At 37.7% G+C, this 20449-nt stretch overlaps 1 protein-coding gene across 1 annotated transcript in view; it reads left to right on the top strand.

Annotated features, from left to right (window-relative positions):
* The window catches only part of Cftr (CF transmembrane conductance regulator), a 162027-nt gene extending 141941 nt beyond the window's left edge, over nucleotides 1-20086 (top strand). The window contains exons 23-27 of the mRNA XM_034519328.2: nucleotides 4828-4983; nucleotides 13089-13178; nucleotides 16253-16425; nucleotides 16992-17097; nucleotides 18161-20086. Coding sequence (XP_034375219.1) covers nucleotides 4828-4983; nucleotides 13089-13178; nucleotides 16253-16425; nucleotides 16992-17097; nucleotides 18161-18361 — 726 coding nt within the window. The 3' untranslated portion in view covers nucleotides 18362-20086. The remainder of the gene's footprint in view (nucleotides 1-4827; nucleotides 4984-13088; nucleotides 13179-16252; nucleotides 16426-16991; nucleotides 17098-18160) is intronic.
* The last annotated feature ends 363 nt before the right edge of the window (nucleotides 20087-20449 follow it).

Below are 20449 nucleotides of genomic sequence, written 5' to 3'. Positions count from 1 at the left end.
TTACCTCTGAACACAGTAATTGTGCTTTTGCAATTTGTATTAGTTTCTCTAGAGTTTACAATATGTATTTACAGTGACTCCAGGTCCATTAAAAAAATAATGTTATCACATAAATAGCATCAGTACCCTGGAGTCCCAATTTCTCCCTCCTGAATCTATATTCTTTCTATGGATCATTTTGTGTAGTCACAGATCATATGTGCAGATAGATGTTATTAGAATGACTTTAAGTAAGCTTTCTCGGTAGACCCATTAAGAGTAAGAAAAGCATTTACTTTCTAAAATGATTCCTTTATTTATTTAGCTCCAAGTTTGCAATTTCTTGTCGATCTGAATCATATCTTTCTTTTCCCTGAGTAAGTTCTCTTAACATATCTTTCAAGATAATCCCATTGATAGCACATTGCCTCTGTGTTGGTTTGATAATTTCTTACTTCACCTAAGGTTTTGAAAGATAGCTTCACAAGATTCATAATCCTACATTGGTGGATTTTTACTTTTCCTTTTTACTCCACTAGTTTCCTGATTTTATGGTGTCCATAAAGTCGTAAGTAATTCTTATTTCAGTTTTTAATAAATAATATACTTTTCCTCTGGGCTTTCTTCAAGAGGATTTCTTTAAAATTTTTTGTACTTTTGAGATGATGTGCTGCGGTGTGGTTCTTAGGCTCTGAGCAACATGCTGCTTATTTTTCTCTGTGTGTGAATTGAGTATGTGACACTAATTTTTGAGGGAACCTTCTTAGTAACTGTTGTTTGAAAGTTGCACCTTTCCTAGTGGAGCCATGATTTTTGGATATGCTGGGGGAGGGGTGGTTTGTTATTGATGTTGTTGTTGATATTGTTGTGTAGAAGAGTGTTGGTGTTGGCTCTAGAGTAACATATCCTCAAGCTTAGAGGTTCTTTCCTCACACATATCGAAATTATTGTTGAGCTCATCAAGGCATCCTCCATCTTTGTTGTACATGTTTCTTGTTTGTTTGCTTGTTTGCTTGCTTGGCTTGCTTTTTCTTGTTCTTTTTTTTTTTCCTTTTTTTGCTATAAGTTTAGAAGTCTTTTGATTCTGCCTTAGAATGGCCTTTTTCTGTTTACTAATAATCTATCTGTTATTATATTCTATTTTTTCATGATATAACCCTTATCACATTAGTCATAGTTGTTTTGCATTCCCAACTTATTAACTACAGTGTCCTTGTCACATCTGGCTTTTTTCTATCCTAATATTACTTATTATTTCATTTTTTCTCTTTCAACATGTCTTATAATTTTTTCTTGAAAGGGAAACATAAACGATGTGCTTGGGAAAAGGGATTGTGACAATTGGCTGTTAGTAATAGACTGGATACGTTGTGTGGCTGTTAGTAATAGACTAGATATGTTGTGTTGGAGTGTAACTTCTGTAGCTCTGTGATTAAGTTAGACAAATTACATCCTCAGCTGTGAGCTTTTAAGTGCCACCATTTAAGTCACCCCTTTAGGTAGTACAGAATGGTTACAGTGAGCTGGCACTAAATACTTCTATTTCCTAAAGTCAGTTAGGCTGGACTTTTTGAAAAATCTCTAAGTTACAAATGATAAAATAGTTTCATTCAGACAGGTCTTAAATGGAAGACAGAGCTTTGACTTATCTCAGAATGACCACTCTCTTGTGGGGTGGCTTGAAAGACCTTCCTCTAGTGTTCCTGTGGGTCACTGGAGGCTGCCAGGAATTGTTTCCCTCTCCATGGTGCACAATGAACCCAGATCATCTTTTCAGTGTAATGCTTGTACTTACTCCCTCAAGGTTTCTGCTTGCTGGTTTCTGCAACTGTCTGTATCTGTCTGTCTTTCTCTCCAGCTCTAGGGGCACAGTCATTTGCTCTGTGGCTTTGCCTTTCTGACAGAAAATGTGTTGCGAAACTTTTTACTTAAGATAGAAAGACTTGCCAGTTAGTGGTGGCACATACCTTTAATCCCAGCACTTGGGAAACAGAAGCAGGTGGATTTCTGTGAACTCAAGGCCATCCTGGTCCAGAAAGTGAGTTCCAGAACAACCAGGGCTACACAGAAAGACCCTGTTTTTAAAAATGAAAACAAACAAACAAACAATAACAAAAGCAAAAAAAATCAATGTTCTCATCAAATGAACACATATAAATAGGTATTGGATTTGTTAAAAGTACTCCCTGTTCTGCCTTTATAAAATCTGGTGTGAGGCTGCTGAATCATTTAACAATTTGAGCAGCCCTTGTGTCTTATTAATAATAAACAGATGTGTGAACATATAAGAGTCTCAGTCATAATCACTCATAAATCTGATGTTTCACTTGATTGTCTGTCTTGGTTTCTGGAGACCACAAGGAAATGAGATAATTACAGTGCATTTCCCTCTGCCATTAAAGTGCAGGTAAGGTGCTTTAAGGGACCACACCACAGCTGCTCTACTCTTGACACAACAGAATTCCTGCTTGTACCAAGTTTGCCACTGATTAGCTCTCCAAGATTGTAATTTGATTTATGTTGATTTAAATTTTGCAGAGTTGAGGTGCATTGAGGTTACTAAAAAAACATTGACTCATACTTAGAATACATCTTAAGAGCTTGTTTGCAGGAAGTACTCTTACAAATAAGAAGATAATTATTATGTGACAATTACTCAACAAGACAACCTTGTTAGGGTGCAAATCAATTAGGTTCTTTGCTGTTGAAAAACTGGTCAGACAGAATACATGCCAGCACTTTGATGTAAGGAAACCAGAGCAATAACTGAAGGGTTTAAAGCTAAAGAAAGTACTTATTGATTGCCTCTCAGCCCAGTATTATGGCAGCATAAGAACTGAGTTCTCTGAAAAAATGTATTTCCTTCTGGAGGAAATGCAGTGAGCCCATTTATCCCTTCTAGGGATTAGTACATCAAGGCACCTTCTACCAACTATTCTGTAGATGAATGTAGCTCTCTTTCATCTGTCCACTTTCACTTTCTTTTTTTCTCCTATACATCATTTTCACTGACCTCTTCTGATTTCTTATTTAACTAATTTAACACTGCAGTGTTGAAAAAATCATAACATGGTGAGTGAATATGTGTATGACATGGGCTAGCACAGAGATGGAAGCATGCAGTGTGGAATTCCTCCAGATTTTAAAATTAAGATTGTATTTAGTCATTGAATAAAATTATTGTATTATGTATTTATAAGATACAATAATGTATATGCTAATTCATTTGCTCACCTATCTGACTGTCTTTCAGTCAATCTCAGTAAGTATTTTTTGAGTACCTTTTGTAAGCCGAATGCACATGGGTCCATTTATTCCTCCATTCTTCCAGCCATCCATTTTCCCACCTTTCCACCCTCAATCTAATCAATCAGCTAAACCAAGTATTTATTGTGTAAGTACACCATTATCCCAGATGGAGAAACTGAGAAAGAAGAACAAGTAAACTATGCAACCTTTGTTGAATTTATATTCTTTATGTAAATATAAGAAGGAAAAATAAATCATTACAAAATTCTTCTTTATAACATTTGCTTATTTTCCAAAGAACAGTGATTTATAAAAATTACCTTGTAGAGCTCTTTTGATGGTTAGGAAGGAAATTATTTTATTCTGTTTTCAAGTTTGTATCTTTACCAGCTTATCACAAAGGCTTACATTATTGCCAAGTAATTTACCCAATAACTTATTATTTTCACTGGTTGTGGTCCATACCATGATTTGAGTTTATAAGTTATTGCTAGCCTACAATGAAATAAGTATAGCATCTGTAAATATTTACAAATTCATTTTATAATCTATTTAAAGTACTGATTTAAAACATTATTAAAAACATTTTTTCATCAACCATATATGTAAAGAACACTTGTCAGAAAGACCATTTTCTCCCTAAAGAGGTCAAAAATAGAAATAAAGGGCAATGTGAACAGCATGAAACAAATTTAAGTGTTGCATATATGCAGCAGTTTATTCTGTGATCAATTAGTTATTGCAAGGCACTGAGCTTCTATCAGAACAAAGAATGTGAGCTTCGAGGGCTGCTGGCCTACTGACCTCCTGTAATGGGAAGTAGACTTAATCTCGTGCTGTGCTCTTGCAGCTATGGTCTTTGGATAGTGAGAAAAGTTTCTTTAATATCCTTTTAGCTTCTTGGAGTTTCTTTCTTGCCAGAAGATTCATATGTTAGCATTTGATTCGAACATTGCTGAGGAGCAGAGTGATCTTGACTCTCTGCTCAACCCATACTCTGTGGGAATATATACTTTACTGACTATCCCCTTATTTTATCATGAGGCCTGAACTTGACAGTGCTCAGTTTCTTAAGGGCAGAATCCATCCTTCCCTTCAATGCTGGGGAGCAATCCCTCGACATACGAGATAACTGTTGCTCCACTAATAAGGAAAAAAACGTAGTCCAGGGGCAGTAACTAATGTTAGGCCTGTTTTGAGTTCGTTTTCAAGTTTGTATCCATGTTCAGAAATACAACAAGCAGCAGGTCCCTGCTTCTAGTTTGAACCCATCTATAGAGCTGATGGCCATCAAGATATACTATTTTTTTACTTTTCCTTGACTTAAAATGGGCACTTTCTCCCTTTTAGTAAAAGCCAATGGTCAATGAAATCTGAATTGGGAATACAATCCTGTATGGCCAGTTTCTAATTTCAGTTCTAGATTATGATGTGTTCCAGATCAGTTCCAGATAATGACAGTTGGGAGTGTGTAAAAATGCTGAATGACTAGATGACAAGAGAAACAATCCCCCTGCTCTCAGTTGAAGAGGAGTACTGAGTGGATATGCAGGGTGCTATCCTTAGTCTAGGAGTAATTTCAATGCTCTTTCCTCCTAGGTGGGGCTCTTAGGAAGAACTGGCTCAGGAAAAAGTACTTTGCTGTCGGCATTTTTACGATTGCTGAACATTAAAGGCGACATACAGATCGATGGTGTCTCATGGAATTCAGTGACCTTACAAGAATGGCGGAAAGCTTTCGGAGTGATAACACAGGTAAGCACAGAAATGTAAAAGGCAATACAAATTAGCATTTCATCATAATTTGACATATTCAAGAAATATCACTCTGTAAAGAATATTCGGTGTGTCCTACCATCTTATCTACTGTGCAAGAAAAATGTAGCATATGGAATGCAAGTTCTCCCAAAGGTTGGCATTCTGTGTGATATGTATTTCTTGAAATGTTTTGATAGTGTTTTTCTGAAGTGCAGTCTATAGCAGCAGCCTGGATCATTCCTTGTGAGTGACTTCGTAGTCCTGCTCCAATACTTGATCTCCAAGTGAGTGGTAGCAGCCCAAGGATAAACGCTTTGCAACATGTGGAAGATGGCTCTGAGATCACATGCTCTTGGAAGCGGGACAAAATAGAATTGGAAATTGAAGTGCAGTAATTTTTTCCTTTGGAGTTTGAATAGGAATAACCACGTCAGATCAGTCTACATTCTTAAAAAGGTCACTTTCTGATCCAGGCAGTACAGCGTCTCTAACTCCACCACTTAGTGCTGTGCTGTGTGTGTGACTGCACGTGCTAACTTTGTGTGTAGAGGAGAAACAGCAATGCTTGCTGCCAACATGACCCAAAGGTGAACCAAGAGATGCTGTTACTAAGAAAGAAGACAGAAGAATTGGAGTATTTCTGCTGGTGTTTGCCCTTTTCTCTGAGACTTTTCCTTCTTTTATTCTACTAAGCACTGCACCCAATCCACTAAGATGGCTCTTTGAAGCACTTCTGTATTTTTAACACAAAATTAACATTCCGGGAACATTACCAGGTAGACCAACTACAAAGCCAGACCAAGAAAATGCTTGTATTTCTTGATAAATGATCTTCACAGAACATTTGTTCCTTTCAAGTGGTGAGACAATAGACACTGTAACCACCAAACTGATGCTTTCAATTTGTTTCTATAGTATGCCATTTTCCCAGATGCTTCATCCTGGCTGAAGTTGTGGAAACACTGTGTGTTCCTCAAGAACACAAAAGGGATTGTCAGATAGTCTAAAGATAAAGAAACACTAGGAATCCAAGATTCCTGAGGCCATAACATTAGGCGAGTAAAAATGCTAAGGACAGTGGAAGAAAGTGGTTGTCTGAGAAGTGCTGCTCTTGGGCTTGCCTAAGTCCTGTGCTCCAAGTTTTAACTGAAGCAGTAGAGGCTTTGCCTTTGTAGCTCTTTTTAGCACACACCAGCGCACTAGAAAAGTCAAGCTCTAAAAGTGTGTTCCTCTTGCTCTTCATTGTAGCTGCTACACAATAGAAGGGCTCGGTCCCCTTGCTAGTTCTGCTTCAGAACTTACTTATGCCAGACACAAAGGACAATGCATCAGGACAGAGTCGGGAAAGTCTGTCCCGCCTTGCTGCTTAAATGACTCTTCAAACTTACCTCTATTCATTTCTGCTCTTTTATGAATTCAAGGCTTACATTTGAAAAAAGATGAAAAAAGTGTGTTCAGAAATGCTCACAAGGAGCATACAGCTGCTTTTCTCATTGTCTCAGGAACGTCAGCCAGCACGGTTAACATGTCTCAGTGACCGTTCTGAGTGTCATGTGAAACCTAAGAAAGGAAGAAAAGAAAGTTGTCATATGCTTTATGTCTAAACTAAGGGTTACATTACTTATTCTGTCTTTTCTTAGAAAGTGAGAATTACAGCATGCTTTTCCTTTCCTCAAGTTTGATCTTTAGAAAGATACAAAGAAAGAGAAAAGCAAATAGCCAAGGAAAACTAGTTTAGTCTGCTTTTTCATCTTTTCTTTTCTCCTCTGTCTCCTTTAACAAGGTTGTACTTTAGATGGTCATTCTCACACTGAGCTAGTATAATGTTCAAGGTTCATTGACCACTGGTTTTCAGATACATGAAACAGGTACTTTGAAAAGCATACCCTCTCTTATACAGGGATCCTGAAACATTAGCTGTGCAGTCACAAGGTTCCATTGGTTTGGGCAGTTCTTAACAGTTTTTTCCCCTCCTTTCATAGTTTAGTAATTACATAGCAGTCTCAGAATACATGCAGCCCAGAAGTGAGACAGAGCCTCTTTCACTTGTTCTGTCTTGGCTGTGAGTTCTGAGTCTAGAAGAGGAGGCAGTGAAGCTACTAGATGACATCCTACTGACTTAGACAATCCGAGTATCAAGACGAAAGTGTTCACTGACTGTGGACCTAGTTAAGCAGATAATTAATGAAAAACAATTGTTTTAAAGCTTTAGTTACAAATTTGGAGGACTCTTAAGTTCTTATGAGTAAAGGACTGGAACTTTTTATTTTGTTTATTATTATTGTAATTATTATTGAATGTGGTATGTGCATGAGAGGAGGTGTATAACACGGCTCACTTGGAGAGGTCAGAGCACAACTTTCAGGAACAAGTTCTCTCCTTTCAGCATGGAATTTGGGCATTGGATTCAGGTCATCAGGATTGTGTGGCAAGTGTACATTATCCACTGAGCCATCTCCCTGGTTCCTTTTCTTAATGGTTTGAAAATACTTAGCATCCGCCCATCATTCTCACCACAGACAGAGTTGAAGCATGTTTTGTTTTAAAAGAGATCAGATAGCATGTATAGATATAAAGAATGATATTGGTGGTGACAGCTGAGAATTCACTATATAAAATTACTATATCTTGTGCATATGATTATAATATCACGGATTTTTTAGTTATGTCAAATGTAGAGGTACTACTTGTCATTGATCTGCCAGAGACGTTCCAGTCCAGCCTGTAAACTTATCATGAGAAATGCAAAATGATGCTCACTGTCGTATGGCAGAAATTAAAAACAGAAAAAGTAAGGCCAAAGGGAGTGGCTGAGAATCAGTAATTACCATAGCTGCCTGTCAAGCAGTGGGCCAGTGAGGGAGTGTATAGGCAGTGAGAAATGTCCAGATCCCAGCTAGCTGCTGCTCCTACCAGCACATCTGTGTCCTGTGTTTCCTGCTGTTTTGTCTCCTTTCTTTTCTTGTTTTTTCTCTGATTGCAGAAAACATGCAACACTTTACTGGTTAGACTTTATGAATTGAGGTGTCTGTTTCTTTGTTTTTTGGGTGTTTTTTTTCCCTGCCTTAACATAAATGTTCTGCTTTGACTGTTCAAACCCAGATGGGATCTCAAACCTTGCTTATGTATTTCTGCTTGTATTTCTAATATGTCTCATTTTCAAAATATCTGCATTTCTTCTTTTTTACACAAGATTTAAACAAAATGATCAGAAAAATAGAAGCAGAGTTACAAAAAGGATAGAAATTCTTAGTAAACTACTTCTCTTCTGAATTTTTCCCTCTGTTGTAAGACATGTAACATAATACCTTGGATGAGAGGAATTCATAAGACATTGCTCTATTCTGGATCACTAAGTGTTGCTGTCTCTCACATGTGCTTTTCTTTCATCATTTGGCCTCTAATCTGTATAATCTTAAGAAATTTGTATAATTTCTCTGTGTCTTAGTTTTCTTATTTGTGAAATGGGTATAGTAATAATAACAACTATTTGTACTTTTGGGGAAATTGAATGAAAAGTATTTAAACTCTTCCTTCCTACATTGTTTGGTCATTATTCTCTGTTATTGTAGTTTCTGTTATTGTAGTTATTATTTTTGATTCAGTGTGGGGGGGGGGATCATGTCTCCTTTGTTTTTCAACTGGACTGAGAGTATGTTCTGTAAGTATGAGTAAATGAGTTTGCACAGTTTCACAAAGAAAGTTGTAATGAACACACATCATAAAGTATCATAAAGTTTATAGGTTTAGAAAGATTGGGTACATGGAGTTCTAGGCAGGAAGACTGTGAACAATCAAAAGGATAGGTCAGTGTGAAGGATAAAGGGAGAAGGGTCAGAGGAAATCACAGTGTAGAGGGTATTAAAAGTCATGGCATGATCCAGTAGGAAGGGAATAGAGAAGGTTTGGTGGCACATTTGTATATACGTGATGGACTCTGTGATGTGGTTAATTAGAACTTACTTAGGTAGACAGTTGGACAGAGTGTTAGAATTCAAGGGAGGGCAGAAAAATAACTGTCATGTCTGATTTTCAAATACATACAGCACAATTTAGCTATTTCTGGGCCTAAAATTTGAAACCTTTCATTATATGCTTTGATTAGAAAACATTTTTATGTATCTTTGGAAAGGTTTATACTAAAATTTTAGAGTATACAAACTGTTATGAGGCACTCTGAATTTCTAGGAAACTGAACTTTAACTATCTACATGCAGTCTTTTGTGTTTAAATAAATGCCATATGCACTGATAGTATAGCAATCTATATTTGTTACAAACTGCTAATAGTTCTCATTAGAAATATGTCATCCATAATTTTCTAGTTGATAGATGTTCTTTAAAGCAAAACAATCATTAATTTTAAACATTCTAATGAAACCTGAGAATCTTCATGGTGCATACTGGGATGGATTTTTATCGTACAGATGTGGTGTCAGAAACTGCTGCAGAGATGGTCAGAGAGATTTCAACCACTATCTGTGTTTATGAGCATTTGGGCGGGCCACATTTCAAGGGAACTATTCATGTTGTATACATACATACATACATACATACATACATACATAAGCAGGGAAGTCACTTCAGTTAATCTACTTTATATTGAATGCAGTCACCACAGAAGCTGGATTACATTTGTTTTCATTTGAATCTAGTACTACCATAAAGCATATTACCTGTTGCAGCGATATATGATCAGCCATAGGAAGTCCATGTAGGTTCAGCCACTTCCACAGAGTAGAGAAGTGGAGGCAGCAGCAGCAGGGAGGAGATGGGACATGTTGGGAACAATGATGATCTCTTTATTCTGCTTAGAGTCTCAAGAACTGCTTATTATACCATACATGACATTAAGTAAATATCAAATATTTGCTTTCCCTAACTGACGTATTTATTAGTGAATAGTATCTTACAAGGCCAATAGGGGATCCCTGGGACTAGAAAGCTTCAGGTACATTTTTTATTGGTGCACAGCAGATCTGAGAGTTCCAGGTTGGCCAAATCATTCCACTTCCCAGGTCCTTCATTTTGAATTTGTAAACCAGAGAGAAAGGGTTTAGGTTGACCTCCAAAGACCTTTCAGTTATACAGAGGGGTTTGTGGATGATTAAACAGCTTAGGGAACAGAAGGGAGGTATCTGCTGGCACCATGAAGGCAAGTGACTGCCAGATTCTCTTTGAATTAAAAGAATGGAATGTCTGATTGATGGTATACAATTGAATTCTAGCTGAACCAGTTTGTTTAGTTGATTTTTCTTTAAAATTGGATATGTAGTTCTCTACCTTTTACTAGACATGAAATTATGAACAAAGCCTTCAAGATTTCTGAGTTGTAATAAATCTACCACATGTAAAGTTTTTAGATTCTGAACAGACAACTTCTTTCCTTCATAAATTTGAATGTGTATCTGTTTAAAATAAATTAAAACATCATAAATTTAGAGAACTAATATATGTTATAGACTGTTATGAATAAAAGTTAGATAATATCTGAAACAGCCATAAGGAATCTTCACATATTTATTGGGTTGTCAGTGTTATACTTCTGACATATACAGAGGCAGATGTTCACAGCTAACCATTGAATTGATCATGGGGTTCCCAATGGAGGAGTTAGAGAAAAGACTGAAGGTGCTGGAAGGGTTTGTGGCCCCATGTGGAGAGCAGTAATACCAACCAGAGCTCCCAGGGTCTAAAGCACCAGCCTGGGACCCATGGCTCCAGCTATATATGTTGGGGAGGATGGCCTTGTCAGGCATAGGTGGGGGAGGAGGTCTTTGATCCAGTGAAGGCTGGATGCCCCAGTGGGAGGGAATTTGAGGGCAGGAAGTTGGGTGTGGGTAGGTGGGTGGGGGCACATCCTCATAGAAGCAGAAGGAGGGGGGATGGGATAGGGGTTTCTGGGTGGGGGAGAAATGGGGAAAAGGGATAACATCTGAAATGTAAATAAAATAGCCAATAAAAAATATGGAAAAAAAGATGTGCATGCATAGAACAAAGGCTATATCAAAAAAAAAAAAAAAAAAAAAAAAAGGAACTATGATACCTGTAAAACTTTTGGGTTACATTTAGTAGATCTCTCTCTCTCTCTCTCTCTCTCTCTCTCTCTCTCTCTCTCTCTCTCTCCTCTCTCTTTCTCACACATACAAACACACACACACACACACACACACAGAAAGGGGGGGAGGGGAGAGAGAGGGAACTTCATTAGCCAGACAATAGCTTATAGAACTTAACTTTCAAATCCGAGGAAAAACAACCATTACTCTGACTGTTATTATTTTGTACTGTCACTTCTGCACATCAGCTCACTCATTTGGGCAACTTTTGCGGAGCTTATTATACAAAACTTGCATCTAAAATGAAAGTAGCGACACGGCCTTCAGCACTCACAGATGCCCATGTATCCTCAGTGGTTTTCTTTGAGACACACTGCCTAGATTGGGCTCCGGCTTCATATGTAACAAAGGGTACCTCTGAAACTCGTATCCTCTTTTGTTTTCTATCTCCTGAGTGTTGGAATTATGGGCACATGCTACCATGCTCACATCATGTGCTTCTGGGATGAGACCCAAGGCCTCTTGCAAAAAAAAAAAAAAAAAAAAAAAAAAGTAAGCATTTCTGCCAACTGAACAACATCCCCACCACCTAAACTTGGTGTTAAGGAATCAAAGTATAAGAAATAATTGGGGAGCTTGTTTGGTTTGAGGATAAAGAACAGTGGCCCTAGGAAATGAAACTTAATTTGAAACATGAAGGATAGAGATTGCCATATGAAGATCAGGGAGGATAAGATTTCTAGCTGAAAAGAAAAATTAGGTGAAGAAGTTAAGAAAGTGTGTGTGGTTAGAATAGAGTGAAGCAGAAAGGAGCCCTAAGGTCTTGTGGCCATTGGAAAGATATTGTGCCCTAGTGAAGGGGAAAGTCATGGCCATTTTTCATGAATTATTTGGGTGTATTATAAAAGAAGCAAGACTATAAAGAAGGAAATCAATTTAGGAAGCTCTTTCAGTCACACAAAAAGAGCTAATGATAGTTTGGAGTATTCAGTGGAAATAGAAATTGAGAAAGAAATTGATTTAACATATAGTTTGAGGATAATATAAATGACCAATGGCTCATTTTAGGTAAGCTGAGGGGAAGATGATTCATGAGTGACTCTCAGTTCCTGACATGCATGGAGCTGGAGATGCAAAGAGGACAGAAACAGGGTGGCATTTCTCTGCTTTACAAAGCATGGGAATGAAAGCATTGGGTTCCGGTTTGCAGCCATACCTACCCAGCCAGCACCAAATTACCAACGGATCTTTGCAGGCCACATTCCCATTAGCAACTGTCTGTTTTGAAGACAAAAACACCTTGTGCACTCCTTTCAGTCTTCCAGGATAATGACATTATTCTGTTTGTCCCAAGTAAATAGTTTTATTATGTATTTCAACTAAATTTATAACTTTTTCAAAGTTACAGAGAGGCAACCAAAATAATAAGAGTAAAGAAAGTTATTTTAGACATTCACATAAAAATTTTTTGTCTTCTGTGTATACAGAGAGGACTAAATATTATTTTTAAAATACTACTTATTACCTGAGCTCTCTCAAGACAGTGGTTTGTCCTTAAGCACATGGTCCACTTAAGTGGAAGTGTTACTGCAAGTGGAACATCTTGACGATGGTCATGCAGTGTCTTTCCCCACCAGAACATCTGCCTCTCTTCCCCAGCACACATGCCTGTGAACAAATGGATGCTCTATGATCACTTATAGGTTTCTAAGTTGTTCTTCTTTCAGTTTCTCTCTGTTCATAGAAGTAAGAAGATGTGTAAAAACTAGTAGAAGCATAGACTCAATTCTCCCCAGAGTACGGTGGCCTCAATTTCCTTATCCCAAGGGCACTGAAATGAGAAAAAATATCCAAAAAGAGGTTTAAATGCTACTATATTTTTCTTTAAAGTGATATAAATCATATCTAGAAAGGTATTAACTAGCTAATGAATACATGGATGCTTATTTGTTTCATTTCTTACTTGAAATATTTTAGAATAAAGAGGAAAACATTAAAAGATGTATAGGTTATTTATACTTTATAATTTTCTTTATCATTGCAGAAAGTATTTATCTTTTCTGGAACATTCAGACAAAACCTGGATCCCAATGGAAAATGGAGAGATGAAGAAATATGGAAAGTTGCAGATGAAGTAAGGATGATAAATAAGTTTTAAAGAGGTAGATCATACACACAAATGTGGTTGCCATAGATGATAGGCAGTTTTACACTCTACTTCCTGTCACTTCCAAGGGGTATTTCTTGCTGTGCCTCACTCTATAAAAGTGGTCAGTGAGGGCTGTGGAGGTTCTTCTCATTATAGTGGTAATCCCATCCATGGGGTACTCAGGCTTCATGACCTAATCACATCCCAAACACTTTACTGTATCACTCAGTAGTACTACCTTGGGCAGTAAGATGTTAACATGAGTTTCTGAAGACATGTGGACGTAGAATTCCCTCCTTTACTCCTCTCCAAAGTCATGTCTTTTTCTTATGAAAATATATTATTTCATTTCAACAACCCCCAAAGTCTCAACCCATTCTGGTATCAGTTTACAACTGGAACTCACAAAGTCGCAACTCAGCAGCTCAAGGAAGCTCCAGGCTTTAGGTTTTTCATGTTGGCATTCCACCATTTCCTGCACTTTTCCCACTGTCGCTCCCTTGCTGTTCGCTCTTCTGCCTCCTCCCCACCTCAACCTCCCCCCCCCCAACAGATCTTGGACAGAGGAACTTTGAAGCCTCTGAGTGTTAAATGTTAACCCCTTGAGTAACCAGCCTTAACCTTCTAATAAAATGCAGTGAGATTAACTGTTTTTCATTGTCAGGGTTTCCTTATTACCAAGAAAATGCAAGGTTTTAAAAGAAAACATTAACTAGATTGCTAGTGATACACTGTAAGATCCTTGATGTACTTTGACAGAATTAACTGTAAGAATACAATGTGCTGAGAGAGGACTTGGGAAAGAAGGGATTAGGTTTTATAAAACTCACAGGTATTACCAAGTCTCCATAAAATTTCAGAAAAGTGAGATCATAAAATCATCTAAAATGTTAGGAGATATGCTTAGAAGACTTTAGATTCCAGAACAATACAGGTAGTCACGTGGCTAGATTTTGTCTACCAGTTCATCTTTAGATGTACCTTTTCACTGATCCTCTTTTTAAATCTATGTTCATAAAGATGCTGCTGCTGAGCTAACCTTAATGTCCCATGGTTTGAATGAGAGTGAGAGTAACAAGTTTTTGCTGAAGAGACCACAAGGAAACACAGGCACCAACCCCTGGCTTGCAGCGGCACAAAGGAGAGTTAGGTTAAAAGGCACACATCCTAGGCTTTAATCCTATATGGTTGTTGATCCAATATAGGCAAACAGGAACACATTGGGGTGTGTCAGCCTACTAAGACACTGGGACAAAAGACTAACCTGCCTCCTCTGGTTCACAGCAGCTCCCTACCCTGTGCAGCTCTGGAGAACTTTCTAAAGCCTTCATCTTTAGCCTGCTTATCACCCCTCCTTGTGCCTCTGCTGGACAGGGTGCCTGTTGTACACTGCTTAAAGGACCTTTATGAACTTTATGAACTACTATAGGATATAATACAGAGAATTTTTTTCATTCCCCATTTCCCCTCCCTAGAAAACCCCTATCCCATACCCCCTTCTCATTTTTTAATACAGAGAATTGATCCAATCTCAAACCTGCGTTTTAGGGAGAGCTCTTAAATATTTCTGTAACATATTGACAATTTGACTCATTGATACTTGCAGTATGATGCTTAAGAAATGACAGAAAGCCAGACAAGGACCGGTGTGCCAGAACTGACAGAAAGACAGGTTTCAGAAAGACCTGGGAGAACTGCTAGGCTGGATATAGGCATTTAAAACCATTATCTTAAACATACACATTGGTACCATGTAAATAACCAAAATCTGGAGACAGGAGGTGAGTTGGTATTGGTATTGAAACCTAATATACACAAGACAAAGCCATCAGGCAGTCTTCCTTGTCTAATGTGCTACATGCCTTACTATATTAGAAACCTTTTAAACCTTAACGAGTTTACACAAAAGGTAGTTTTAACAAGCCATGTGTTCGAATTTCCATAGTGAGTATGAGAGTCTGACATAAACAGTAATGTGAGCTACTTCTGAGCTCACCTGCAGGATCATGAGATCTTTCTGAAGGCCTTATCTTAATCTGCCTATGGTATAGTTATATGGGTGTTTATCTCACCATCTTACCTGCACATAGAAAATCCCAGGTTCTTGAAGAGCAAGAAACAATCCTGTCTGTATTTATTTAGCTCTTATACACTTAGTGGTTCTGAATAGCAAAGAAGTCATAATGTACATGTATTTGAATAAGTAACAACCATCAAGACATCTATAATTATGCCTTAATTTTGACAGAATGCTTTTTTGATCTTTTTATTAAACCCCTTTAAATTGCAGTTTAAAAATATAAGCCATTAATTCTAAAAGAATCTTCATAGTCTACCCTAACAATAAGCACCTTTAAATTTTAGTCGTGTTCCATTTTTAACTAAGAAACTTCTTACTTCATGAGAAAGTTATCAATTTCTCAGATTTTATAAGTGAAGGAGATAAGTATTAGGATGTCATGTAGTTTTTAAAGCTTTATCAGCTAATTTTCATGATATTTCTCATCTCATATTACAGATAGAAGATGAACATGTCATGCCTTCTACCCTTTCTACTCTTGAATCCTTTGTCATCGGTTATAATGGAATGAATAACTGTGTTCTGTATCTATTATCTTTAAAGCACATATTGAATTGATTGCAATTGTATATGTATATATATAGTATATATACATACATATATGTGTATATATATGCAATTTATATATAAATTATAAATAAGTTTATAAATTTATTTATAAATTATATATGTATATATATGTGTGTGTATATATGTATGTGTGTGTGTGTATATAATTTGAGAGGAGCACGTATAATTGTTTATCACTGCCTGTTAGGGAATATGACACTTACCAGGTGAACACTGAATGATTTTTTTAATGAAGTGTAGGGCTGAAAAAAGTCCTCTAGTCTCTGTAGAGCTAGCTACCAATATTACTGTCAGATTTTGTTTAATAAAACTAAGTAGGAGTTGGGAGTTGAGGATGATGTGAAGTTTATTCCATCCAAACTCCTTTTATGCTCCTTTTAAGCACAGTGTGTTTCTTTATTTTCTACAGGTTGGACTCAAGTCTGTGATAGAGCAGTTTCCTGGGCAGCTCAACTTTACCCTTGTGGATGGAGGTTATGTGCTAAGCCATGGCCACAAGCAGTTAATGTGCCTGGCCCGATCTGTTCTCAGTAAGGCCAAGATCATACTGCTTGATGAGCCCAGTGCCCATCTAGACCCCATGTAAGTTCCAGAAATCCTGTAGATAATAGTGCAATAGAAGTAGAGTCATTGAAGTTACCTCATATTGATACAAATTCCCGTTGAGCTACCATGCCTACAAGTAGGGGGGACAAAACAGTTTTCCAGGGGCAATTCACTGTTTAACAAGAGCACAAGTACTTTTGTTTTCCAACAAGAGCTCTGTTTTCCCTCCTGACTGGAGTCTGGAATTTATAAAACTCTTCAACCTCATTAACACAAAATAAAATATTTAGTTAGGTATGCACACTCTTACAGCTTCCCTCTGTGTCCTAAATATATTAATAGCACAAAGCAAATAACTGATGCTGAATCTACATACAATATAGTTTCATTTTTATGAAACTTTTAAACATTTGCCTTATTAGTGTATTAAAAACTTAGAATGGTTTAAAAGAATGATTGTAGCTAATTCTCTATCAACAATATGCTAAAAGTATTTTTTAAGTAAAGAACTAAGTCCATGGAATACTATGCATATTATTAAAGATAAAGGAAGATAATTCACACTGTATAATCTTTTATGTGTTATTTTCTTGCTTTGCTAGAACATACCAAGTAATTCGACGAGTTCTAAAACAAGCCTTTGCTGGTTGCACAGTAGTCCTCTGTGAACACAGGATAGAAGCAATGTTGGATTGTCAGCGATTTTTGGTGAGTCTTTTACACTTGATTGATATCTCATTCTCCATTTAACAATCTTGCACAACTAGATTTGCATATCCCTTTCTTCATACATATGTCACACATCTACCACCTATCCTTAGTCTCTTTCCATTGGACTTTAGCTATGAAGTGATGGTGAAATTTAGCACGCCTCCTCTGGTAGCATATTGCTAAATAACACTGACACTATAGACAAGATATCTATGCTTTCAGATCTTGTATGGGGAGCAGGTCACAAAATGTACTACTGGAATAAAAGTCTATCTGTTTCTTTCAGTAGCTAAACTTCTCATGGGGAAGATATGGGTGGGCCTTACCATTAGTGGTTTAATATAGTAGGAGAGAAGTCTCTCCCATCATCCCCATTACTACTGGAACTCGGGGTTCCCTGTCAGACACCTCATTATTTTCCCTAAAATGTCACAGCTCCTGTTTAGACATGGGAAGTTCCAAGGATTATGTAACATTTTCACTTTCCCATGGCTTTTGAATATTCTGGAGGTAAATGCTGTTTTTAGTGAAGCATTGTTGTTCCTATTGTCCTTGCCCAGTTCCAAGTGCCTCGAGAGTAGACGCATCTCTTGTTCTGTGGTGGTCAAGTTCAGGGACTAGGTAAGGAGCTCTATTCTCTGATCCCAGGCTTACACAAAGTTTAACATGCACTGAAGGTGTTATTCTCAGTCACAACTGGCCAGTTTGGAATTGGCAGGCGTCAGACCCAGGTGTGAGGAAACTCGACATTAATGGTACTATATGTGCAGCTCAGTTTAAGAGTACATAAGAGATGGGCCCTAGCTTGTTCTCTTTACAAAGCTCCTTCAGTTGCTCAGCTGTTCTCCCAAGGAGGGCAACACCTGGTAATACATGAATTTTTTAAACCCCTATCACTACTTTGCCAGCTAATTTCCCAGATGTAAAAGTTAAGTGAAAAATACAAGGCTCTGAATCCAGTGTTTTCTTTGGACTTTTATTCTTCTTTGGACCTGGGTCAGTTTCTGTCAGCACTGGCCTCCTCTTCACTCTGAGGTCTCACTAATGGCCTTTTCCCTAGGTCATTGAAGAGGGCAATGTCTGGCAGTACGACTCCCTTCAGGCACTTCTGAGTGAGAAGAGTATCTTCCAGCAGGCCATTAGCTCCTCAGAAAAGATGAAGCTCTTCCAGGGCCGCCACTCCAGCAAGCAGAAGCCTCGGCCACAAATTACTGCTCTGAAAGAGGAGACAGAAGAAGAAGTTCAAGAAACCCGTCTCTAGTTCTGGGATACTGGGGAAGCAGCTCAGTGCACTGAGTCCATTCCCAAAACCCATGCAAAATGAAAAAGCCAGGCATTCCCCATGCTTCTAACCCCAGTGCCGGGACACAGAGACAGGTGTATCCCAGGAGCTCTGTGCCAAGTGATCCTAGCCCACAAAGAGAGTTCCACGTCGGGCACCTGAGGGACAATATCTGTGCATATCCTTTTGCTTCTGCAAGTACATACACACAGACATGCACATTAATGGACATACATACAGAAAAGCAAAGAAGGAGAGAGGGAAGAAAAGAGTCAGTGCAAATGATTGCAAAGCGATCATGTATGGAGTCTGCTCATGGACTTGGAGGAAGTGAACCCCACTACCTGTGCCTTTGAAAGCAGGGTGAAGTCGGCAACTTGCTTTTTAAGACTGTTTTGGAAGAGAAATCAAAAATGTTCATATGGGTATGGGTAACTGACCTTCCAGCAGTGGTCAGATTGTTTGAAAGGTACTTCAGATACTTGATGATGACCACTTGTGTGTTGCAAGCCAGATTTTTCTGAAAACATTTGCCCACTAGTAGTAGCTAGAAAGGCAGCTAGCTGTGTCAGCCAGGTTAGTTGTTCAACCTAGTATTCAGTGCAGCTAGTTAATTTGCATTATTGAAGAGCTGAAATGATAGTGCTTAGATACAGGGCGAAGTAGAGAAAACTAAAAACAGTTACATAGCTCATAGCCCAACTTTCTTTCCTCCAAGATATTTAGACACGCAGCTGTATTTCCTTCTATACATTGTCTGTCCCATTCCAAACAAGTATTAGGATACTATAATACTATACTGGGTGGTATTGAAAGATGCCCCAGTCAACATCTAGTGATCTAGTAATCCATCAGGATTAAGAATATCCAGATCCTGGAAATTAGGATTAAGACCATACAGCTAAACATTCTTATTATCAGAATGCATCCCTGAGCTAAGGAAAGAACTGTTACAGTCCCATGAAGGGGCCAGGATAATTTCCTTGATATGGAAATTGACACACTTATGTTCTTAGGAAGCAACAGATCTTTAAGACTTCTGAAGTGAAGGAAGGTTGTGTTAGTGCAAACTAGTGCAGCACACTGCCAGGTCCAGGAGTTAACATGTAGACAGGCCATGGAAATGTGCAGTGTATGTCCATGTGTTCTCAGCTAGCTGTGTGTACTTCATACTGTCTCTGCAGAGTTGTTGTGGAGACACTCTGAAAAAGATTTAATTGAGTTAGTTTTGTATGCTTTGTTTTATAATTTGTGATGCAAATGAAATTTTCTCTGGGAAATATTTATTTTAGTAATAATGTTTCAAACTCATATATAACAATGCTGTATTTTAATAATGATTACATAATGACTTATATTTGTATAAAATAATTTTTATATTTGAAATGTTGACTTTTTATAGCACTAGCTATTTTAAAACAGGGGAGTGAGGAGGACAGGGGTGATAAGGGCCATTCACCATGTGTGAAGCACTGGGACTGATGGAAATCTTGTACCCATCTGTGTGGTTCTCAGAGGACACATGCTCCCTTTTAATGCAGGTTTGAAGAAGATGGTACCAAAAGTTAAGGTAGTCCCCTGACCTGATGTAGTACGCACATCAGCTTCTGAACTGCAAACTAAGATAAGACTTAGAGGAATGTACTATATTTATTACTGTAATAGACTATCATGTGTCAATAAAATCCTTTTATTTGTGTGAAACTCATCTGTTTTCAGATACGTTCATTGGGATCTCTAGCTCTGGAATCCCTAGCTCTAGTCTATGATTTAGAACACAAATCTTCCTTTTAGATGTAATCTCTTTGAGAGTCTCCATTGAATTAAAGCACAAGTCATCAAGTTGGGTCTTTAAATTTCAGTAAAATATTTATATGTTTACAACTTTTGTCATTTTAAAGAATAATTCAATAGTATTTTATAAACCCACATAACTGTGTAATTACCACTACTATTAACTATTCATTTCTTGTTGAAGTTTTTTTTTTTTTTAATCCTGAAAAACTATCTTTATCCGTGAGACAGTAATTCTTTTCACTCCCACCCATGAATTGATGAATTCCACTT

Source organism: Arvicanthis niloticus, chromosome 15, assembly GCF_011762505.2.
Source record: "Arvicanthis niloticus isolate mArvNil1 chromosome 15, mArvNil1.pat.X, whole genome shotgun sequence".
Taxonomy (NCBI): Eukaryota; Metazoa; Chordata; class Mammalia; order Rodentia; family Muridae; genus Arvicanthis; species Arvicanthis niloticus.
This window is presented reverse-complemented; position numbering and strand designations above follow the sequence as displayed.